This window comes from Fundulus heteroclitus, unplaced genomic scaffold, assembly GCF_011125445.2.
Source record: "Fundulus heteroclitus isolate FHET01 unplaced genomic scaffold, MU-UCD_Fhet_4.1 scaffold_392, whole genome shotgun sequence".
In the NCBI taxonomy this organism is placed as follows: domain Eukaryota; kingdom Metazoa; phylum Chordata; class Actinopteri; order Cyprinodontiformes; family Fundulidae; genus Fundulus; species Fundulus heteroclitus.
Window position 1 is genome coordinate 21,436 of NW_023396806.1, and position 25,758 is coordinate 47,193.

The 25,758-nt window shown below is 39.6% G+C and overlaps 1 protein-coding gene across 1 annotated transcript; it reads left to right on the forward strand.

The window, feature by feature from the left end:
* The first annotated feature begins 12,451 nt into the window (after positions 1–12,451).
* Positions 12,452–17,604, forward strand: LOC105923857. The gene is made up of 4 exons (XM_036130920.1): positions 12,452–12,532; positions 14,928–15,509; positions 15,602–15,715; positions 16,338–17,604. The coding sequence occupies exons 1-4, from the start codon at positions 12,519–12,521 to the stop codon at positions 17,233–17,235; spliced, it is 1,608 nt and encodes a 535-aa protein (XP_035986813.1). The 5' UTR covers positions 12,452–12,518; the 3' UTR covers positions 17,236–17,604.
* Positions 17,605–25,758: the final 8,154 nt, after the last annotated feature.

The following is a 25,758-nucleotide window of genomic DNA, read 5'->3' on the forward strand; positions in this document are numbered from 1 at the left end:
GGTATAGCTGCAGGCCCAGCTAGCAGCAAACACCCCCAGTAGGAACGCCCACACACGCCCCTGAGGGAGGTCCGACAGTGTGGGCGTGTTGTTCGCATAAACGCTTATTGGTTTGTTTATTTGCCCACTTCAATACTTATATTTTTTCCCTCCATCTTCTTCATTATCACTAGATTTGCCTTCTGTGATTGTCCTGCTGATTCCCCTGAACACCTTTTTACTTGTCCTATCTCAAGTACATTATGGAGCGATATCAAAGAATGGTTAGGTTGAAAATATTCCATTTCTTTTAGTTACTTGTTCCAATCCCTTTAAAGTTCCTTATCATTCTTAATCTAAACTGTAATCTAGGGTGACCATTTCCATAACACCAAAAAGGAGGACACTATGCGGCATATCAATAGATCACTACAATGTACATAGGACTCTGGTATACTCCCATCAACTTTGATTGGTTTAAATGTGATATTTGTGCAGCTGAATAAGAAAAAATGAATGAAAAGTCAAAAAGTATTGCTTCACAGTATTTCTGTTTATTCAACACATTGTTGGACACATTGTTGCTATTTGCTGCTAAAGATTCTCAGTCATCCAGGTCATGGTCATTCCAAAAAAAGTAAAAAACAAAGCAACTGGACTTGTTTTCCGTAGTTGAAGACGTTTCACTTCCTCTCCAGGAAGCTTTCTCACCTTTTGAATTGAGAAGACTTCCTGGAGAGGAAGTGAAACGTCTTCAACTACGGAAAACAAGTCCAGTTGCTTTGTTTTTTACTTTTTTTGGAATTGTTGCTATTCGCACAGGATTAGTTTTACATTGGCACCACATGTGATTTGTAATAATTACGGCGCTGTATGGAGACAGATATTGACCGGCTCGCGCTGTCAGGAAAAAGCAACAGCGCGAGGACTCTTGTTGTACAGGATTATCCTGTCCTGCCAGGATAAGGGGTGCTATTTGAGAAACAGCCCAAATATGCGACTGCACGTTCAAAAATCAAGTTAAAAAAACGCAACACATGAAATTTACCAGCGACTTTAGAAAAAAAGAAAGCCCAGACGTGGAGTTGACAACTCTGCTTCTGTCATGCAGCTGCAGCGCAGAGTATTAATTACATCGAATCCCTGGTAAAACAAGATCGGTGCAAATAGGGTATTGGACAATGTGCTGCAGGCAGCCCAGAAAGTTGACAAAAAAAATCCGCTCCCAGGCCTAGTACCTCAAAAAGGACAAATATGCTTCTGAGGCAATCAAAAATCTGGATTGCCCCCGGTTGTAAGCCGAACGCGCGGTCACTACTGTAATCAGTTACTATTGTGTTCTAATCTTCGTTATTACAGTTTTACAGTTATTCTGTACCTTTTGCAATGTATGCTTTGTTTAATAAAAAATAAATGTAAAAAAAATAAAACAATATATTGGGGGGATGAAGTCACGTCCTTGATGACACAAGTCCATTATCTGAGGCCATGAGAATATCATTAGTGACCTTCACCAGAGCTGTTTCAGTGCTATGATGAGCTCTAAAGCCTGACTGAAACTCCTCAAGTAGGTCATTACTTTGAAAATGTTCACAAAGTTGATTAGCAACTACTTTCTAAAGAATTTTAGATAAGAAAAGAAGATTAGATATAGGTCTGTAGTTCACTAACTCATCTTGATCAAGGGATGGTTTCTTAAGTAAAGGTTTAATAACAGCTACTTTAAAAGCCTGTGGTACATATCCATTTAATAATGATAGATCAATCATGTCTAAAATAGTGCCACTGATCAAAGGGAATACCTCCTTCAACAACTTGGTTGGGATTGGGTCTAACATACAGGTAGAAGGTTTAGATGAAGCTAAAATTTTAGATAGCTCAAGAAAGCTCTACTGCTTCTAAACAGTTTAAACACTGCTCAGGTTCTAAAGATTCCTCCAGCACTGCCTCACTTACTGAAGACGAGGTAACCATGTTTGGGAGGATGCCAATTATTTTATTTTTAATAGAATACATTTTATTTATGAAGAATCCCATAAAGTCATTACTGCTAAGGGAATGGATGGATCAATGGAGCTGTGACTCTGGGTAAATTTGATAACTGTACTGAAGAAAAATCTAGGATTATTTTTGTTCTCAATTAATAATAAAAAACATGCTGCTCTAACTCTGCAAAGGGTCTTTTTATACAAAAGTAGACTGTTTTTGTAGAATAGGTAGGTTTCTTCATGGTGTGTAAAGCGCCATTTTTTCCCCAATTTCCTAACATTGTCCTTCAAAGAAGTTCAAGGAAATATTTTAGTCTAAATATTTTTGCCTAAAATCAGAATCAGAATCAAGTTTAATCGCCAAGTAGATTTGCATATACAAGGAATTTGACTTGGTGTCTATGGTGCAGACAAAAATAAGAGTACAATAAAATAAAATTAAATTGAATAAAATCGATATACATACAGAAGCGATATACACTCTGTGTATATCGCTTAATGTGCTCAACTGTGCTTAATGTAACGCAGAGGCTTGTAAGTCCTGAACCGTTGGAGAGAGACAGTGTCCAGTGTCACAGGCGGCTCTTGGCCTTGTTCATCAGACTGGTAGCAGATGGGAAGAAACTGTGCTTGTGGCGTGAGGTTCTGGTCCTGATGGACCGCAGCCTCCTGACTGAAATAGTCTGTGACTGGCAGACCCGGCTGCAAAAAAAATATATATATATATATAGACGTACCTACATACATACACACATATATATACACACACACACATATATATATATATTGTTGAGAATTAAAAATATATCTTAGTTGGGGTTACTGAGTAAAGCAGAGTGGGGTCTGTCCCTTCCTGCTTCAGTGTAAGATAAACATGGAGTTTTATTGTCCTGAGGGGGTGGTCAGAAGGAGAGGGGGTCAGTCATCCTCCCACTGAGCCATGCAGGAGGAGTTTAAAGTTGATAAAAGGAATGTCTTGGTAAAACTTACTTCAGACAGACAGACTTCTCGACCGCGCGGTGAAAGATCTCGATTGGTAATGTAACTCTGTCTCCATATTTAATTTCTATGAATTAAATATATATTTAAACCGTTCTACCTCTGATCAATGATTCCTAATTTATTGTCAAATCTTAAACCGGGGTAAAAATGGGCCTTTAGTAGCGAAGCAGGATTAGGCCAATAATAAATAAATCACAATTTGGTTAGCCGTGACCCGGATTTAACATTAAAGTGGAGGAACCTTTTGAATTTGGGCACGAAGAAGTAATCACTTACAGCAAAACAGGGTCGACCCGAAAAAAAGTAAGGAGATTTTGATTCTCCTATTGGCTAAAGATTAGATGTAGGCTAAATCAAGTGTTGCTGTAAATGAGAAGCTTTCTTCTCAAAATATCAGAGGCTGAACAGTACAGCTAGGTTTGAATGGAATTTATGTTGAAACCGAGAAATGATTGAATGGGATTTATGTGTTTGTTTGCGTCAGAAAAACGTAAAATTAGATAGAAAATTAAATGGCAAGTAATCTTAGATGGTGCGGCTGTATGAGAAGGAAATTAGAAATAACAGCCAAGAAACTAAACTGTTGAGACTTTACAAAAATAAATAAAATAACATAAGAATAACAATTGAGAAACTTAAATGTTGAGATTGCAAAAAATTATTTAAAATCAAATAAAAAAGATAAAATACAAAGAATAAAAAGAGTCCCGAGATTTGGTCACCTCTGCACCAGACTGACAAACTGGTGAATTTAGGACTAAGATGGAGTGCTTTCTTTGGGGAAGGGGACACCCTAATGCAGCACAGCGATAGGACGGCCAAGAATACGTAGGATCTTATGTTGAGGCTAAGAGCAGCAAGACCTTAAGAGTGAGCTGTTATAGAAGATAAGAGATTAAAAAAAGGGGCCCCAGGAAGACAATAGGATTGTTTTCTAGTTTTCGAAAAACGGGGTTTTTCGAGAACACGACGATCAGACGAGGAGATTTTAACATAAGGAAACGTTTCATCGACTACGGAAGGGACGAGGGTCTCTCTGTGATGCGCCAGGCTGTCTGTCTTAAATGTTATATTTGTTATGTCTTGTCTGATGTTTTGAATGTCTCGGTAATATGGGATCCATGGTTTTGAGAGAAGGAGAGATTGGTTGGGCCCTGCATGTCAGCATATGTGTGTGTGTGTGTCTTCATGAAGGTGTGAATTTCTCCACGTGCATGGGCCTAAAGATAAGAGCAGTGACTGGGGAGCAGTTTAATTTTGTTAAGTAAAAGTGATAAGTAAAAATATGGGTGAAAATAAAAACTAAAGGGGAATTTGGAAATCATTAGAAAAAAAGTCGATGCATTAATAATGTTTGTCGAAGTGCAGGAGAATTTCAGTGCAGTGAAACGTTTGAGGTATTGGCTGCAAGCTGTATGGGTGAGTTGCATTGGAGAGCATGAACTGCTGCGTCTTGGTGAGTTTTGGAGAAAACTTTTTATTTTGAACTGTAGCCTAAAAGTTAGAAAGTGGTTAGAAGTTTGGAAAAGTTGTTGAAAATTTGGCGGAACATTGAACATCTGTTTGAGGCATTATAAATTGGGAAAACACAAAAAAGGGAAAATACCTTCCGTTAGAGTGTAATTTTAACTAGCATTATCTATTGCAAAATAGCGTTTTAAAATGCCTAATGAATATATATACTTTCAGATATAAAATATAATTTGCGATTAAATAGTGATTAAAAGGTTTTCATTGTTTGATAGCCCTAGTTATATTAAATAAATAAATAGATTTAATTCATCAGACTTAAATCTGGCTGATTAATAGGGAGCAGAAAATAGCCACCCTATAAACTTTTGCTCATTTGCAGGCCTGGGAAAAAACACAAGTAAGCAGAACTAAACAGAGTTAGAAGTTAAGGTTAAACTGTACCTTAATAGTGTGTGCAAACGGATATTGCGGTTAATTTGACAGATTTTGTTAACCCTGCATTTAGTCATGAGTCAGTTTTGAAGTTATCCTCAAAAGAAGCAGCTAAAATTGAGGAATCTGTGACAAATGTTAATGGCGTGTATCATTTTATTATAGCTACTGATATTGCAGAGCGCCAAAACCTAGTAGAAATAGAAAATATTAGGGGATCATCACAGGACGGTCCCCAAATTATTCATTATATGTAATCACATTTTCATGGTCCCACAAAATGCAGATGCCCTTGTTACACAGTAATTTAGAGCCCGAGGAATCTTTTTTCTTTGTTCATTTGGTAATGTGCAAATTCTGGTGAATAAACTTTTCAACATCAGTTGCTGGTGATTGTTCGTGGCCGGCAGAATTTGACTTAAAAATTTACTAAACACAGGCGCATAACTGATTTTAGAGCTGTTTTAAAATGTACCTTTGGTGTTTTTATATTTTCTTCCTTGATAAATGTAGTTATACAGAATTTTCTTTATACACTTTAGCAGAAGGTTCCTGAGTTTGACTGGGACTCTCGATATCTTCTGAAAACATCAGTAGGATGGATCAAACACACAGGTGTGGATCCTAAATAAATCAGTAGGTTAAACGGATCTGTTAGGCTATTTCTTGATAGCTCATAAATATTGAGATTTTTTATTGTACAATATCACTGTTGCATGCTAAAACTTATCAGATTTTCACCAGACTTTGCCGTTACCAGGTGTTTTATTCAGGTAAAACCCAATATTTTATCAGTATGTAAGTACCTTGGAACACTCAGCATTCTCATACCATCAACTTGCTATGAGCACATTAGTTTAGAATAATCAATATTTCAATGGGTACACTGATCTTACACAACTTTTGGAGGACTTCTTGTAGATCTGTGGGATTATGAAATTGCATTAAGTTTTGATCTGAATCCAGGATATAGGGCAGTGTTTTTCATGCTTCAATTCAGATAATTATTTGCAGTTAATTGATTCCCTGTGATGACTAATACTATTCTTTGTTAATGTTTGTAACAAAATTAATTTTGTTCCAAGCAGAGGGATATGACAAACATTTATATGATAACACTGTATCTTAAAGTTATTTAGATCTTAAACTTTATATCAACCCTTGGCACAAGTAATTCGGAGGAAGGATTCCTGTGCAGGACACCACGGAGGTATGTAACTGCGTTGTAAATCAGATATCGGTTGTTTAAACAAAAAGAACCTCTCTGGAAGGTTTGTTAAGTGACTCCCAAAACAGAACTATAAATTAGATTTAATGGGCGGAGTGTCAGACACCACGTATCTGCTACAGATAGATTATATGAGGGGGTTCTTGGATAAAGGCTTGAACAGTTTAAGCAGGACAATAAAGTGAATGTTAAATTAAACAGAAAAACTACACAAACTACAAAAAACTGGATAAAACAGAGATAAACAGAGGGTAACTTATTGCATATTTAGTTTACTTTAAAATCATTGGTGTGTCAGGTAGGTTAGTTAAGGATTCAAAGCCACGTATAACTGTTGCAGTAAACTGGATCAGGATTTGTAACAACTGGATAAAACGATAGGTGAACAAAATTAGGGTTTGCTTTTCCTCTCAGATTAAAAATAGGAACTTTTTCGCAGCATACACATCTGAGTATGGAGGAAATGGTACAGAAGTGAGGTGTGGTGACTGCTGAAAGGTTTTGTGTGGAGTGGTGTGCTGAATGGTAATCTTTCATCTTTATTCCAGAGAGCATTCTGACATTCTTACAGGAAAATGTACTTTGATTTCAAATTAAAATTAACTAATTTTAGATTCCACAGACATGGCGATTCCCACCGTATAAAGTTTTTGTGCAGGCATTCTTTTGCAGGACAATCAGAGGCCCAGCGTCAGGAAAGAGGAATTGCAATAAACTGTCTCATTAACTATTACATTTCTAAAATGGTTTCTCATAGGCTGGAGAGAGAACAATGGAAGATGTGAAGTGTGTTTCTTGTGGGAGTGTTCAGTTAATTTCATTACAGGATATGATTCCATATGACTGAAAGGAGCTTTTCGGGACCGAAGTCAACCTCCGGAATTACAGGTAGCACAAAACATTTGATATCTAAGCGGTTGTCGTGTAAGTTTCAGGAGACATATAATTAGGAGAAACGTGACGGGAGTACACCGACCCCCAACCTTGAAGGATGCGTGCTAAAGTCATCAACAGACAGATGTGGTGGGCCAGAGGTCAGGGGCCAATCTGATTCCAGAGCCGTGTGTACCAGCCAAACAGAAGTTCAAGGACAGATCACTGGAACAACTTATCTCGCAGAGCCACCCACGGAAGGGGCAGCTGGAATTTTATTTTGTTTTCGTTTTTTATTTTTAATAAAGATTAACATACAGTTCTGTGGAGACCGCGGTTGGAACACTGGCTCTTTAAACCATCTTCTTTAAAAGCGAGAAGAAGACATCTCCGAGATGCAAGACATCATGACAACAATTGAATGCATTGTGTAAAAGAGAAAAAAGAAAATGAGAGTTTTTGTAATCACTGCATTATGTCTTATAAGTTCAATATTCATAAGGTGTTCAATATTAGTATTGTTAGACTCTTGGTTTTGCATTACATGAAAATCTGTTTTTGTTTTTTTTATTCTGTGGTTTGATCTGAGTGTAGTGCTTTCATGGGTTATCTTTATTTCTAAGAAGACATTTTGTTAATCTAGGTTAGGACTCTTAAAGTCATATTTAGATCATATAATAGTTTCTGGTAGTTGCACATTTATCTTAGCTTTGCACCTCTCAGATAAAGGTGCTTACTTTTCTTAATTCTAGTAGGTTAGAGATTCAGATAGGTTTAGTAGCTTTTTAGCTTATACTTGGGTTATTTTACATTTAAGGGGAACATTTGAACTTCATTTGATTTCATAAGTCGCCAACAGAGGGGTCAGTGGGTTACAATATTACATCTTACTATTTACATTTTGTTTAAGGGTTTCAAGACATAGACTTAGTTTACCCTAGTTATTGGTTTGATCTATGAGAGATCAAAACAGAGGGGTTGTTGAGAATTAAAAATATATCTTAGTTGGGGTTACTGAGTAAAGCAGAGTGGGGTCTGTCCCTTCCTGCTTCAGCGTAAGATAAACATGGAGTTTTATTGTCCTGAGGGGGTGGTCAGAAGGAGAGGGGGTCAGTCATCCTCCCACTGAGCCATGCAGGAGGAGTTTAAAGTTGATAAAAGGAATGTCTTGGTAAAACTTACTTCAGACAGACAGACTTCTCGACCGCGCGGTGAAAGATCTCGATTGGTAATGTAACTCTGTCTCCATATTTAATTTCTATGAATTAAATATGTATTTAAACCGTTCTACCTCTGATCAATGATTCCTAATTTATTGTCAAATCTTAAACCGGGGTAAAAATGGGCCTTTAGTAGCGAAGCAGGATTAGGCCAATAATAAAAAAATCACAATATATATATATATATATATATATATATATATATATATATATATATATATATATATATATATATATATATATATATATATATATATATACTGTAACGAACAAAAAAATAGCAATAGTGTAGTTAGTGTTGTCAAATTAGGCAGGTTTCCAACCAATTAGGCTTTTGAACACATTGAGCTGGAACAAAAATAGTTAATGGACAAGTTGTAAAAAATTTGGGAAGCTTTTCACAACATTTGTTGGGCTTTTAGAAAGAATTACTAACAAAATATATCAAAAAGGTTGTCAAGGTCCGACAGGACCTTGATCAACAGTTTTCATTATTTAAACAACAGTGTTTTATGTTTAGGTTTAAGTCATTAACACATTTGATTTTTATAGCAAATGGCATCAAAATGATGAAAACGCAAGTCGTTTGCAACCGATTGCAAACGGGCTTTTAGAAAGAATTATCAAAACAAAATATATCAAAAAAGTCGTCAAGGTCAGACAGGAAACCAAAACAATTTTAATAAAATGCCATCTCCTTCAACTCATACTGGTCAATTTTATTTTCTAAATAAGTCGAATCTGTCGATCTGACCTCATCAATGAATAGTATTTATAATGAATAATATTGATTGTTATAATAAAACAAGAATAATGGTTAATCAAGTGTTTGGTCAATGTAAACGCCCAAGAGGGGTTGAGTTTTACTTATCAACTTAAAAATATTTCAGTACTGCGTGTAATAGAAATGTTTGATTCAGCTATACTGAGAGAAATTAAGTTTATATTAAGGTAGATTTACAACTCGTGTTGGGAAGCTATTTATAATTTATTTTTTCTGGTTGATATATCACGATTGTTAAGATGATCTTGTGTGTTATTTGGTTGTCTGATTGTACTTTTTGTTCAGAGCCTGTATGTGCATTTGTTTTTCTTTGCTTCAGCTCAGTTGTGTGCTAATGGGATGTTCTTATGTGTTTAATAGTTCTGTGCTTTTATCATGAGAGAGTTTGAGATTTGGGCTTGTTTTTTTCTTTTAAGTTGGGCAGGTTTTATGCTGGTTTGGGTTACTGGAAACTATCAGTGAGATACAGCAACCTGTAAAGCTGTGTCTTGACTCAAAAGTCCAGTATAAGCTACAAGCTGATAAACATGAGCGCTGGTGTCAGAATGAACACTGACTGAAGTAACAATTCTGACTAGAACAGGTTCTGTAATTACAGCAGCTAAGAGAACAAGGATCAGAACAAAGCAGAGTTCCCTTCTGCCTGCAAGTAACTCAAGTCTCTTCAGTTTTCCTGCTTGGTTCTGCTCCTAGCTTTCTAGCTAACCCTCCTAGCGTGAATGTTTACTACAGTTTAGACTTCAGTGGTGACGTTCCAAACAGAAATTAATAGCGCTGCTTCCAGATCGCTCTCCTTTCTTTGTTGTCACTTCTTGTAATTGTTTGGCAATAACACCAAATTTCCATCCCGCTCTACCGACACCGACCGTAGCCGAACTGCGGCGGCGACTAAATGCTATGACTCGGTGTCCCGCCCCACTGCAGCTGTGATTGGCTAGCATGTTGCATTCAGTCGTTGATTTAATTGGTTAAATTGTATGATTGACACATCAAAGATAGTACTAATAGAAAGATGGCCACTCCGAGGTGAAAAAAAAAGAAAAAGACAGCTTCCAGTCCAGGGCGGGCACGGCTGGCTCACAGGGCTGGCCCGGCCCCCCAATGCCCGCCCATGCCGCCGGGTCTGGTGACTGGGGTGAAGGGATCAGCCACAATCTTCCGGCACGCCTCAGTGTCCTGGAGGCGTATAGGTCCTGGAGAGATGGAAGATTGCAGCCAATCACCTTCTCTGCAGACCGGATGACACGCTGCAGTCTGCAGTTTGTTTATTTTTCTTTTTTTCTTCAATCTCATCATTTTGTTTAGTAATTTCTGCCAAAAGCTGCAGAATTTTGATTTAATCCATCGAAAGCAGCATTTGCAAGCAATGCTCTGATTGGATGAAAAAAAACTGTCTGTGATTGGCTTATGGAGTCGACCGTTTTGAAGTTGCGAGCGCAGAGACGGAAACGAGTGAGCGTAGAAACAGCCGAGCGAGCGCACGGCTGGTGTTGAGCATGGAAGGAGCAGGTGGAGCGTGTGAACAGTGGGTTGAGAAGAGTTTATCACAGTTGAGCATGCACATGTGATGTTTAAATGCTGAATACCTGTGTCACTGCATGCTTGAATTGGTTCCTGCGAGCTCAAGGCAAAGGCACAAAAATAATGTCATAGTGAATTATGAGGAGTTCCCAAAGCTGAAGTGAGAGAATGTGTTTTAAATGTGCTTATATGTTAGAAACAGATACATATCACAGCAAAGAGATTAAACCACAGTCATCACTGCAGCAACCGAAAACAGGAAGTGACGCAATACGCCTTACCGCAAACAGTAAGTCAGCAAGCAATCCAAGCCCTGCAAGAGACATGACACCAAAGGAGGCAGCATAGCTAACGTGTTAAGATTCAAAGCAGTAACAAACTTTCAGAAAGTTTACTTTTAGATTTAAATTTATCTCAAGTAAAGCATATGATTGAAGGTATAAACAATAAAATGAAACTAAACAAAATTTTGCTCAAATGTACATTGTGAATATACAGTTGAATGACAATAAAAACAGCTATGATTTTTGATTGGTCCAAGGCAAGTGAGAGCTGGTGGACTTAAAATGCTGTTCTGGGTTCTTTTGTGACCTCCTGGATGAGTCTTCAATGTGCAATTTTTATTTGGCTGGACAGTTCTGGAAAGTTCTCCTCTGTGCCATGTTTTTCTCCATTTGAGGATATTGGCTCACAGGGTTGTTTGTAGCAACCTATAGATGATCTCAATTTCTTTGGATCAGAACCAGATGTGTTGCTTTTTTAAATCTTTTGCCAGACTGATCCTGTTTCATATATATAAATATATGAAACAGAAAAAATACACTATATTACACGGGTCTGATACAAATCAGGGTGGTTTTAAATTGGTGAAATTAAACCAAAAAAGAAAGAGACATTTCATTAGTTATTGGTTGGTCTGGACAGGCTTTTCTGCTATGAACGAAGATTATCTTTGTATTTTATTATTTGTGTGTCAGGATCTGCAGGAATGTGATTAGTTATGTCAGCTCACTGGGGATGCCTTTGGTCTGTAATTCCCTTATTCTGCTTGTCTCTAGATTCTCATTGGTGTTACCTGTTGAGTTATATGTTAAGGGTTTAAGTTTATTAGATTCTTGTATCTGTTAGATCCGGTTTCTGTTAGGTTATCTTCTCACTGTAGTAGTTCGGTTATATCCTTGTTTTATGCTTGCCTTTCTTTAGTTCAGTTTATTTATTTTACTAGCGCACAGTTAGATTTAGTTAACTTATTGTCCTTTATTTATTTAGTCCTGTTATATCTTTTCTTAGTTTAATTAGATTCTTCTCCAAATTTGGTCCGTTCATTATCTTCTGCTAGGTACAATTTCCTGCCGTCTCATTACCCTTCACCTGGGTTGTATTCCTCGGTTCAGCTAATTATCCATCTGTTGTTTTCTTCCATCTCTTCCACTTTAAGTTTAATCCGCGGTCTTCATTCTGGATTCTACCGTGTTATGATCACTTCCCTGTTGCTGCTCCTTGTTCCTGTCATCCTATGATCCTGTTTCTTTAATAAACCACCATTAAGCTCAACCTGAAACTCCAGAGCTGTTGTCTGCACCTCAGTCCTGCACCAAACCTGACAATGTGTGATAATCTAAAACTGCAATTTATAAGAATTTACACTTTCTAGAACGTTTTATTTTCATACATTTTGTTTACAGTACAACAGATATCACTCCTTTTTTAAATTACTTTTGATTGTTACTCTTATTAAGGCTGTCAGGTGTAATTAACCTCAAGTCCAGAACATCCTCTGCTCAATATGTAACCTTTTAGAATCTGGTTTCTGAGAAACAGGATATGACCTGAGAGTGACTTTAAACCATGTCTACTACGTGCTGCGCCGAGGGTTTTTTCTTTTTTTAGATGTGGCCTACAGTAAAATAAATATGCAGAAACCGAAACTAAGCACCTTAGTTGACTTATAGGAAGATCCTCAACCATTAACTTCGAAAAGCAAGAAACAAGACTGTTTGCAGTGAGAAACCGACAAAATGCCTGGAGAAAGGTAAATAAAATAAATACTTTAATTTACTAAATGTATTGACATCCAGGACACCATAAGAAGGTACATGGAATAATGTCTGTTCACTTGGAATCCTTTAAATGAAATTTTTGTGAACTTATACATACATTTTATTTCAAGTCTTTCTCAGATCAGTTGTTCTCTCTACAAATACACAATATTTAGCTATTTTTTTTATAGCTAAAGGAATATCTGTTCTCTTAGTGATCTTCAGGTTGAAAATTATGTATCTTCCCTTTATTGGTATTTTTAACATTACCAAATAAAGAAAAATAACTATTACATGTCCGTTAACTTCATAAATCCTATATCTTGCTGACAGTTTGTTCTAGTTTATAGTTTGTTCTAGATTACAGTTTAATTGGAGTTAATGGAGCTCACTGTACCTTTAGGATGATTAAAAGGCTTTTAGTCATGTATGCCATCATAGGAATCAGTGTGTTAATGGCAGCAAAGAAAGTATTCATTGTGTGATTATTTATTTTATTCCTAAGTCATTAACCTACAAAAACATTCATATTCCTAGACACCTTTGTTATTTCAGGGTAGGAAAATGTTTTAATCCTTTTCTTGGGTTGTCTAAGTAGCTGACTGCAATACTTCCATCTAAATCCAAAATGCTGCCCAGAAAATGTAAATTACGTCTTTACATTCTGCTACAAATATAAAAGGTGACTGTGGTGAAGATGTTAATGCAGTGAAGTTTACTGATAATTATCTTTTATGGTCTTTACCAGTATGTATAACATTGTTCAATATTGATCCATGACTGCAGCACCATTACCCTGTCTTGTCCTATACAAGCACGGAATACCTTTATTACTTTTAGTTCCGGCATGATGGTGATAAAAAAAACAGACCACATTACACACAAGGATTAGGTCCAAGGTCTATGTTGTCATTTGCATCTAAACATGTAAAGGACATTAATGCCTCAGTTAACAGCGATGTGCCTGGCAGCAGAAGAACCCCAGGGAGCTTTCTGTGGCTGGGGGTCAGAGCAGCAGTCTGTGGGATTCAACTTCCCAGAATGCAAACGTTCTGCTCTAACCACCAGGGAGCAACTCCCCCTGTCCTGTAATCTATTTTCAATAGATTTTTCATCTTGTCTTTGATCTATCATTAATTACATTTCCCTTTCTGCAAGCTATTAACTATGCTAAAAAGAATAATGAGACAATTTCTTTATATACCAAAGGTACACTATATTTCCAAAGGTATTAGTTCCACTGCCCTGACTCCCATATGAGCTGAAGTGACATCCCCTTCATGATCCATATGGGTTCAATATGATGTCGGTCCACCCTTTACAGCTAGAACAGCTTCAACTCTTCTGAGAAGGCTGTCCACAAGGTTTAGGAGTGCTTATAGGAATTTTTGACCGTTCTTCCAGAAGTGTATTTGTGAGGTCAGACACTGATGTTGGATGAGAAGGCCTGGCTCTCTGCTTTAAATTATCCCAAAGGTTTTCTATCTGGTTGAGATCAGGCCTCTGCAGGCCAGTGAAGGTCATCCACACCAGACTCTGCCATCCATGTCTTTATGGACCTTGCTTTGTGCTGTGGTGCAGACATGGTGGAAGAGGAAGGGGCCAGCTCCAACTTGTTACCACAAAGTTGGCAGGATGGAGTTGTTCAAAATGTCTTTGAGTGCTGAAGCATTCAGAGTTTATTTCACTGAAACTAAGGGGCCAAGCCCAGCTCCTGAAAAACAACCCCACACCATGATCCCCTCTCCACCAAACTTTACACTTGGCACTAAACAGTCAGACACCAGATACCGTTCTCCAGGGAACCACAAACCCAGACTAATCCATCAGATTTCCAGATGGAGAAGTGTGATTCTTCACTTCAGAGAATGTGTCTACTTGGATCTTGAGTCCAATTGTGGCGTGCTTTATACACCATCTGCATCCGACACTTTGCTTTGCACTTGGTGACGTATGACTTGGCTGCAGCTACTTGACCATAGAAACTCATTCCATGAAGCTCTCTGCGCTGTTCTTGAGCTGATCTGAAGTTTGGCTGGTTTTTGTTACAGCTCTGTCTAAAAGGGTGAATCTGCCATTCTTAGTAAAATCTCAAAAATTCAATTAAATTTCTAATATATATTGTATTATCTGACCTTTCAAAATAAACTTTGAATTAAACTCACAAAACAGCAGTTTTGCACTTGGCTATGCAAAACTATGCAAGGTCCAGTAGATGGCAATAATACAATACATTTCCCTTCTGTTCCTAATAAAAAACAAGCTAATCATGCAAGTATTCTGATCAAAATACTATTTATTGTGGTGTGGGATGGTCAGAACTGCCTACCTTTGTTTGCTTATTTATTTTTAAATGCAATAATACAGTGACAATTTTCTGTCCTACAGGGAAAAGCTACAGCAGGTCCTGTGTCAGTACGTCACCGATACGCTGACCTACATGAAAACAGTAAAAGTTTTTTATGACCAGTTCTCTGAATGGAAGAACAGCAGAGACATGGAGAATGAAAACATGATGGAAATCAAAGAAAGGGCTGATGAAATTGACCCCACTTTCACAAAGTCAGAGGGAAAATGGGCAAAGTTTCGTAACCACGTGAAGAGCAGCTTCCAGATGAATGTAGAGAGCAAACTTGCAGAACTAGAAAAGGAGCTGGATGAAGTGTTGAAAGACACACTGGAAGGTCTGGAGGAACTCAACACCTTCGTGGATGCAGTGGAGAAGCTGGCAGTGACTTCGCTGCATGTGTTTACTGAGAACTTTGTTTTACGCCTGCCTGAGAAGATCAGATTTGATGATGTTCAAGCTGTGATCATCGCTGCACGACAGATCTGCCCTCTCCTCCTGGAGTTCAAACGAGACGCAAAGTCCTTCTTTCAGCCTAAACTTTACAATGTGGAGGTGCTTACATACCAACTGAAAAGCTACATAGATACCACCGACACCATATGTCAGTCTCATGGCAAAAGGTACATTTATATTTGTATAATTAAACATTGAAGATGAACTGTGTTTTTGTTTTTAATTAAGGAAACTTAAAATATAACTTTGCCTTTTACAGCTTTAACTTCAACATTTGCTTGGATATGTCAGAGGACATTGTTGTAAATCCTGGTCTGATTGAAAGTGACATGCACAAGATGATAAATCACATTAAGCAACTTGACAAGATCAGGTAAGTTTGTTATATTTTAATACATTCAGATTTTTCAGTGTTATTTTCAGTCATAACAAGTGTAAGTAAAATCGTCTGCTTTTAAAAGAAGTACACAACAAGATCCCTTTCAGTCCACGTTGGTTTATTTATATAGTGTGAGCGGCTATCTGCTATGACCAAATGGGGTTTAAGAAGAGACGTTCCTCTACAGATGTTGCCACTTAAATGGAGTGGAGGGGTTTCAGACTGATTATGAGAAGGGGGTCCTTGTTTTCCAGCTTTGGCCCCTCGCAGGGTCTTCAGTGCCCAATAGGTCTCCAGGAAGTGATCATATTAGGATCAAATCGTAGATCTTTAGGAAGGCAAACCATAACAAACATCAGATGGTGTAGTAGGTCAGGGAACCCCACCGTAGACTGGCGACTGAGACCAGACCAGATATATATATATATATATATATATATATATATATATATATATATATATAAAGAACGGTCTTTTTCCTGTTTTTATGTATGCTAAAGGTTAAAATATCCATATTTGTTATACTGAATATTCTTACATACTAATTACAGACTATCTTGCCTGACATTCTTACTCTTTTGTTTTACTTCATAACAAAGTAAAATGTCTTCCACAGGATGGATGAGCACTTTTGGATGGAGTTCCTGTTCCAGAAAGTCTCCCCAGATTATTTCATCAATAGCGTTGATGGTCAGCTGCCCAAAATGCTACAGTTCCTTGACGAGCTGGAGGAGTGTGCTGTTAAGTTAGACAGCATGAACAAAGGAGCAAAGATCTCCAGTGTGACAGGCAGCTCAGTGGGAGCAGTGGGAGGTGTACTTTCCATTGCTGGTTTGGCTTTGATTCCAGTTACTGCAGGAGTGTCTTTAGGGCTGACAATTGCTGGTGCGACGATGGGGGGAACGAGCGCAGTCAACAGTTTGGTAACCACCTTAACAGAGGTTGGAGTTAATCATACTCAACAGAAAAAGGCAAATGAAGCCTTTCAAAGCTTCATGGAGGAATTCCAAAAGATCCAGGAATGTCTCAGTGAGGTGATGAAACAATCATCAGACACTCTGAAGCCAAAGAAGATAAATGTGGTGGTGGGAGTTGGGAAGGCTGTTAATAATGTACCTGCAATAGTAAAGGGTGCTGATGCCATCGTTGATGCTGCTTCTGCTTTAAAGGCTGCAGGAGCAGGCAAGGCCTCAGATGTTCCTGAGATTGGTCAGGCGGCAGTTAAAGGGCCTCTGGCTCTCACCAAGGGGGCTAGAGCTGGTTTCATTGTACTTAATGCCTTCTTTATTGGCATGGATATCTTCTTTATCACCAAAGACAGCATGAGTCTGGCCAAAGGCAATGAGACTAAAGTCTCAAAGTTCCTCAGAGCCAGAGTTTCATTACTTCGCTCTCAGGTGGAGTCATGGGAGAAGATTCGCAACTCTTTGTGTCAAAGCAAAAAGAACAATAAAGAAAACAGAAACTTCCTCCAAGAGCCTTTTTATCCAGGCATAAAGAAGGGATTGATCTAAAGTGCTCAAGAGAATAAAAGTGAAAGACTTGTCTGGTAGGCATTAAAAACAGTTAATCTGCCATAAGTATAAAAGTTTTTTACTGAAGTTGCAGACTATTTTACTGATATATTACAAAAGAAAAATTTAAAACCAATCAGTTTGACATACATTGCTAACATGGTAAGGCGTGTAACTTCCAGCGTTAATATGTTTGAAGAAATGAATAGTTTATCATTCTCGTTTACCTGCAAAAATGCGTTCACACTGAACGTGAACAAGGTGAATTTTTTGCGTTGTTCGCCTGCTGTTAGTCGCTTGACTTTTCAACTCTCTCTTGCAAACAGTTTGCACAGACAATGCAGCAAAATTTCGCCCAGCTTGCTTCACCGGATCATCAAATAGGAGTATCCATACGTTTGCCGGTTTCTCTTGTCTGTTCAACTCACCGTGGCGCACCTTAATTTTACCAATGTTCAGATAGTTGAAATCGAGCAAAATTCCGCTTTGCACTAGTGACACATCTGCCACGCCAAGTCGTGCCACATGCACCATTAAAAATGCATCATTCCCATCACCGACCCCTTTACACCGAGATAACATATGAGTCACTTACTCTATTTACCTTCTTCATGTTCAGTGTGAACGCACCTTCAGAGGTAGGCCCCTAATGGTAAAACCTGTGGGTTTTTAAGAATTTGATTTGGTTCAACTGCTGTACATGTGAGATTATTTAAAAAAACATGTATTCCCAGATCTGTATCCTAAAAGAATTTAAGTAGCTGTCATTTCAACGTCCTATTTTGTTTTATCTTTTATGATTTTTTTTCTTAATATTGCTCTTACTACCTGTACCCCTTTACAATTTCTGTGTTGTTTCTGTTATATTTTTCATAGCTTTAGCTGTGTTTATGCAAATGGCGAAAAAAACTTGGCAAGGTTGTGTGTTTTAGCAAAATCTTTATTTAGTCGTGTTTTGTTCAAGTGTTTTATACAACTTTTAAACCAAATCAGGAAATCAATGTTCTTTCTAAAATGTTATACTAATAAAAAAGCTTTTTTTGATTATGAAACAATTGCACTTTGATTTCCAAAGTTTCATGTTTGTTTACTGCTATTTCTTTCAACTTTTCTTTTCTTTTCTTTTCACTTCACATATGGGGTAGAAATAAACCATCTTCATGGGTTGTTTTTATTTTTTTTACAAGATGCTGCAACCACAGAATAGACGGGATTTGTTTAATGGACAAATTAAGCCTAAATAATCAAATAAGCTCTCCAAACATGCCCAACGAAAACCCAACAAATCGCATCTCAGCATTTTAAAACAAATTTTGCATATAAAAGGCAAACTCTGCAACTCCACTTCTGACTCCAAAAAAACTCAGCCCATTTAAAATAGATTTTGTACTCTTGGCTTTTTTCTTCAGAAATTAACACGATCATGTTTTAAAAATAATAATATTAATAAAAAAATTGTATAACAAATAGGGCTGGGCAAGTTAACGCGTTAATTTCGCGTTAACTCATTAGACTATTAACGGCGATATTTTCTTTAACGCGCGTTAACGCATGTTGCTCACATGCTTTTATTTTGTGAAGGTCTGTTGCTGCGGTGTAGGGGTTTGAATCAGAACAGTAGGTGGCGATAATGCGCCAATAACCTCGCTGTCAGCCAAGTCTCGGATTCAGAGGAAGAAAAGTGCTGCCCGGAAAAAAACAAAGCCGACATGCGGAAGGCGGTGTTTCCCGCAGGAATAGGGTGTTTTCACTGACGTCACTGGCCAACTTCCGGTCCGCCATATTGGGTGGCACACTTCTTTATCTCTAGTTGTCTTACACGTATTATCGTATCGCGAATGGATAAGTACGCCAGCACGCTAGTGCGACCAGATAAGGACGTATATCTGAGGAAATGTTCCGTGATCGACCATATGGACCCCTATGCCCTCCACGGTGCCTTGTTTAGCCGTAATCCAGATGCATTACCTGGTGTTCGGTGAAAACCCTCTGCACACTCTTGAGGAAATGAGAGCTTACAAGGGTCTAGAGGCTCACAACCAGTTCACATCTGGTTATGTACATCAAGGAAATCGCCATCATACGTGGACGGGTGAGTTTTAATAAGATGGTAAAAATGTAAACAATCCGACGCAAATGTGTTGCATGCTTCTGCGGTGGCTGGCGGCCGGCGGCGGGCGGTGCGCGAAGGCGCACCGCCCGCCGCAGGGCGGACGGGCTCTGGGCCGATCGACGCCGCTCGCGGCTTTAATTATTTAAGCAAAACAATGACCAGTGCAAAATTAAGTTGTATTTACCGTATTGGCGCCGGTAGGAGCTGCAGATCATAAAGCCAGCAAACAGTGGGAACACAGCAACTCGTTCAAAGGTAAGCTGCGCTCAGACGGGTTAGCACATGCTAACCGTTAGCGCTAACAACCACTGGCGCATGTAATGTACTTTTAACTAGCTGCTATGTGTTTCAAACGTTTAGAACACACTCTCATTGACATCGGGATACTGTGGAAAGTTATGTTCGGTCGACTTACAACCGCGATCCAAGCGAGCCGACGACTCTTTGTTATCACTAACAGTTGTTCTCCGTGGTTGCGCCTCCAGGCAGGAAAGCGGTGGAAAATTAATCTGTTTCTATGTTTTTCCCATGGCGATCATGTGTTGCGCTGTTACAGCCCACAATACAGCAACGGTTTACCATGGTTGAAATCAAGTTAAGGTGAAATTAATCAAATTAAAACACGGCTGAGAGAGGGAGTACAGTATGCGGTAGTAATAGGCAGTAGAGGCGGCGGAGGCAGTCAACATGACAGCCGCGGAAAGTAATAAGTCATAACGCCCAAGCCCTATTATTAATATATTCTTCTTATATGTTTTAAATACTTAACAGTTAATTACCTGTGACAAAGTGAGCACCGCAGACTCTGGCGTATTCCAGCTTAACACCGTCCAAATCGGACCTGGATATCCGTGTCAGCCATAGGTGACGGCGTTGTTCAGATAGCTGTTTTGTTTTTTCACATTGATTCACTATTACGGCTGGTAGGCGATAGAAAGAGCGTTGATCTCCACCTCCACGGGCCGTGCAACCAACCATTAAACACGTTTTCCCCATTGTTCACTTCCAATACTGCCTAAGGCGTCATACAATGCAGGTCAACGGTGCGAAACGACTGCCACCCAATATGGCGGACGCGCTGAGTAGTCACGTGAGCGTGACGTCAGCTGAAAACCCCCTATTTGCTTAGGCGAGGCGGTGAGTTGGCGAACGGAACAAGTTTTGTGCGGAGCGGAGCGGGGTCTGCATCGACGCCGTCGGTGAAGTCGCTTCTCGTTTCAAAGTATCCATGTGTTTTTGCCTGTTTTTCCCTGCCATTCACTATATGCACGTGAGAAAGCAACAAAAAAACCGCGTGTTAACGTCAAATAAACGCAAGCAACACAAGCATATCGAGTTAGCAAGCATTTCAGTTTAAAGTTCTTCCAGCATCGAATATGACAGAAACAAGTTAGTTGTAACCACTGCCAAGTTAAACTTTGGTATTGAACATAAAATGGTAATGCTGCTCCCTGCTGTTACCTCAGAAATTGCCTGTTTTTGGTAGATTTTTTCCTCATAAAGAGAATTCCCTGTCAGTGGCAATAAGCTTTAATTTATTATTATTGCTATTTTTTGTTTTACATGTTTAAGTTGAGCTTTACACTAAATATGTGTTACTGATAAGTGCTACAAATGTTACAACACTTTTGTTCATATGGCAGCAGAACATTAAAATAAAAGTGCTCTTTACACTACTTTTGAATTCATTCTTGGAGTTTGTAAATACAATGCGATTAATTGCGATTAATCGCGATTAATCAGGGCAATTAATCGCGATTAAATATTTTAATCGTTGCCCAGCCCTAATAACAAACCATGCAACTAGTGAGAATATCAAAGTTCACAACTAAGCAATAAATGTAATAAAATCAGAAACAATAAAAATATTGATAAAATACACAAGTAAAAATAGTGATTACAATGAAAGTTAAGAAACATACAAATAGGACCAAAAATTTAAACAGGGATCATGAAGAACACTGGGTAAAAAGAAAGATTTTAAGTATTGAAGCCATCAGATATGGAGGCAGTCGAGGAGCAGCACAGGAAACGGTCCGGTCTCATATGGTTCGGGGTCAAATCCCGGGAATGTGAAGGAGGTGTGTTTGAGGAGAGTGTATGATGGACAGTGGAGGATGAGAGGATCTTTTAAGTGAGATGGTGCATTACCGATTTTCTTGGTGATCACGTGTTCTGTCAGAACAGCATACGTTGTCAGATTGGCATACATTTCTTTATTGCACGTGTGTGCATGAACAATGGAGCGTTTTTCCCACATTTAAAGTTGAGCAGATCAGCATACCGACCAGAAAAAACAGAATACTTGACATTTTTTAAAGAGAAAATCTGTTTTGACCGTATTGCTACTTCCTGCCCGACACAAATGAAGATGCAGGGATGTTGACAGAAGAAGTGTCAGGATGCAGTTTTTGCTTACTGCATCCTGGACTATTTCTTGCACCCTCCTCCTCCTATAGAGCTCATTCCTGCACTGCACCTCTGATCATCTACACCTGCCGTTCCTAATCAAGCCTGGACTCGGTTCACCTGCCAACACCTCTGCATATAGTCTCCTCAGTCTGCTCTCCCCTGCCGGATCGTCTTCCTACCAACCTGGTTCTCGACCCAAACCACTCTCGCCCTATGGGACTGTCATCCTTCCGTAACCTGACTCTCTGTCCCGTGGCTCTTGCTTCACTCAGCGGCTCTGGCTTCTCCTAACAACTCACTCACTTCTCTTCAACTCCAACCACCTCGAGGCGTCTTCGGATCCCACTCCAGGACACAGCCCTCAATATCCCTAGCTCTGCTCCACTCTGGTCCCTCTCCGTGGTTCACCCGCCCCCACGTTTCTCAGGGCGCCCAGGATCCTGTTCCCGGACGCAGCCCCTGAGTAACCCTCAGCGGCTAAGCTCCAGACGCACCTTGGAGGCTCACCTGTCAGCTTTCAGTCCCGCCCCGAGGCCCAGCTCGGATCCTGCTCTGAAGCGCAGCCTCCATCCTCAGGCTCCGCTCCTGTGTTCACCCACTGGTCTCCTGCTTCTCCCTGCGAGCTCCTGCTCTTGTCATGGTCACCTGTCTGCTCTGGTCCGGTAATGACTGGTTCTCCCCACCATAATCATATTCTTTAATAAAGTGCTTTAATCTGTAACTCTGTGTATGGCTGAATTCTGGCTCGACTCTCAAAAACATGACAAGACGCCTCAAAAAATGAAACCAAATTATGCCATATTAACTTGAAATCCAAGTTGGTTTTAGTAGTATAAAACATTTGTGTGGTATTTTGAATTTGGTTTGATTTCTTTCACGTTTAAAATCATTAAAAAAAAAATCATATTGTTAGACAGAAATTAACAAATCAGGATGTCATACGGCTAATAACTTAAAATGTATGATAAATATGAAAGAATCAATTTGTGCTACGCATATGCCAATCTTATAATGAATGCTGTTCTGAGCGAAACTGGGCAGAGAACAGGGGAGATGTGTTCGTGTTTACACATGCTCATCAGCATCCTTGCAGTGCTGTTATGCACATGCAGAACTTTTTGTATGTTTTTGCCTCAGATTCCGATGAGAAGTGTTGTAATAGCCCAAGTCTGGAGGAGACAAAGACATGGATGTTTTTCTGCATCAGAGAGTGTGGGTTGCAGTTTTGCAAAATTTCAGATCTGTAATAATTAATTCTTACAGATATGTTTGATATGACTTTTGAAGGTGAGTTGTGGATCAAAAATAACACAGAGACTGGTGACTGTACTGGAAAGAGAAATGTTCTGGCAAGAAAAAGCAATACTGTGATTTTTTTTTTTCACAGTACTGCAATTTTTTCACAGGTTTGAATCACTTCTGTTTTTGAGCTGTTATAAGTGTTATAAGTATAGAAAGAGAAGAGAATAGTTGTACCACTAGCAGTGGCGGCTGGCCCATAGATGGCGCTCGGGCGCTGCCCTCCCTAGATGTGGAGGGAATAAGTCAAAATATATTTAGATTTCAAAAGTATTATTTTGGGCACAGGCAGTCGTATAGTTAAATTGTGGTGACCCCCCCCCCCCTCCCACTTGGGATTTTTGGATGTGAATGTTATGTGGGAATGTGTGTACAGCGTCCTTTTTTGTGTCTGTGTGTGGTGAGTGGGGCACTAGGGAGGGATGGTGTGAATGAGTTTTTTTTTTTTTTTCAGCTTCGGGTCCGGTCCGCTCCGTCTCCCAAGATCATCTCAAGTCTCCGATAGGTGCGGAGCCCATCCCCCCACGTCCTGCCCTCCTCCGCTGCGTTGGCAGGCGCCTTGGCCCTCTGGCGCGTTGACGGTCCTCGGGTTTGGGGCGGGTTCCCGGGTGGGCACCGGCCCATTCCCGGCGGTGGCTTCGCGGGGCCTGGGGCCGCGGGGGCGGGCCTCTGGAGGGGTGGGGGGTGGGGGGGTGCTGGCACCAGCTTCCTTCCGGAGGGGGGCCCCCAGGGCCCATGGCCAGGACCATTTCAGCGCGGCTGGCTGCCTGAGGAGCCCACGGGCTCGTCCCCGCGGCTCTTGGGGGCGTCGGCATTGCGGTGGCTGGGGGATTTCCTCGGGGTCGTCTCTACTCTTTCCTTGGGGGGGGGGGGGGGTTGCAGATTTCCTGTGGTGGCCCCTCTTGGGCGCCCTGCTTTGGGGGCCCCTTTGAGAGTCCGGGGTTATGGGTCCCCTGACTCCTGCCTCTGTGCTCGGGGAAGGTGGGTCTTCGGTTCTCCACAATCACTATAAAGCTATTTCCTTCTGGATAAATTTCACCTAAACTTGTACACTCTCACAAATTCCCACAGGTGCTGGGTCCCAGGTATTAAATGTTCACTTATATACAGAAAGCCTATAATTTATTTATTCATTTTCTTTCACTTTCTTTTTTCAGGTATCACATTACACATGTCAGCTTAAATAATAATACATATGATTTAGCAATGGTATCAAGGTGTTACACGATTGTATCTGTTGCTTTATGTCTGTTGGTTGTGCTGTTCTTTTTGTGTCTCTTTCCAGGTGATGGAGCAGACAGAGGACGTTTTATCATTCTCTTCCTTTTATCTCTTCTTTCTTTCACCTCTTCTCTTTCTTTTTTTTCTCTTCTTGTTCTTCCTTTACTCTCCTACTTTCCCATTGTAGTGTCCATATAATTTGAAATTCTCCCTGCAGGAATCACAATAAAGCTATTTACATGCACAAATCAAGCGGAGCATTATGGCGAAAGCTGTTTGCTCCACTTGTGAAAGCAAAATCTGTCGAGCTCTATTTGGCATTAAGATATAAATTCTTATTGCCACATTGCTAGACAGGAAACTGGAAAAAAAAAAAAAAAAAAGATTTCAAAAGTGTTATTAATGTCAGTTTTTAATTAATAGTATGTGGATACATGTAATATGAATTATTAAAACACTTCTACTAATTGACTCTACCAATTGACTCTCATTTAACAGTGCATTTCCACCAACAGAACGTAGCATTTCTCCCGTAGGGCTGTCACTCAAAGCGCCCCACAAGTGTAGCGAAATAACCAATCTTATAATGTTGCTAGGGAAAATGTATAAATATTTGGCCAATCAGCATCGCCAAAATGAATGGCTTTGGGGCTACTGGAGTCATAGTCCTTGCTGCAGAGTGATATAGATATATGGCAAGCCGTTTTAACATAAAGTAATGTAGCTAGCAGTCAGTCAGGCAGTGACGTAGAGATTACGGCGACGACGACAGAGAGAGAGAGACAAACTTTTGTCATGTGGTAAGTGAGTTTGAATATTGGGATTTTGGAAGGTGCTGTGAACATTGTATCAGGTACATAATTTTGTCAGCTGATAATTTGTTTTCATATTTTGAAATTCTGTTGTGTTTCTGTTGTGTTGTGAAACCCATTGTGTCATTGTGAAACTGTTTGGCTGAAGATTATGGCAGTACAATATGGTTTACTGGTGACAAATAGTGAATTTTAGTGTTGTATTTAATACTTTTCCTTTCCAAAATAAGACCTAATATAGCTGTAAATGGTTGAATGTATCTGTAAGCTGCTGATTCTGAGAAGGGAATTAAATGCTTTGTGTGGAATCGTAGTAATTTTCCAACTTTTAATTTGATTGCATGTACTGGGTTAGGCAGGGAAATCTATTGGCCAGCCCCACCAAGATTTTTTTTCACCAGCTGCCACTGACCACTAGCACTTAAACTTTAAAATCACTTTAAGTAGAAACTGTCAAAGGGGGCTGCGAAGTGGTGCTGTTGCCTTGCAACAAGAAGGTCCTGTGTTCGAGTCCAACCCTGGGTCTTTCTGCATGGAGTTTGCATGTTCTCCCTGTGCATGCGTGGGTTCTCTCCGGGTACTCCAGCTTCCTCCCACAGTCCAAAAACATGACTGTTAGGTTAAATGGCTTCTCTAAATTGTCCTTAGGTGTGAGTGTGTGCGTGA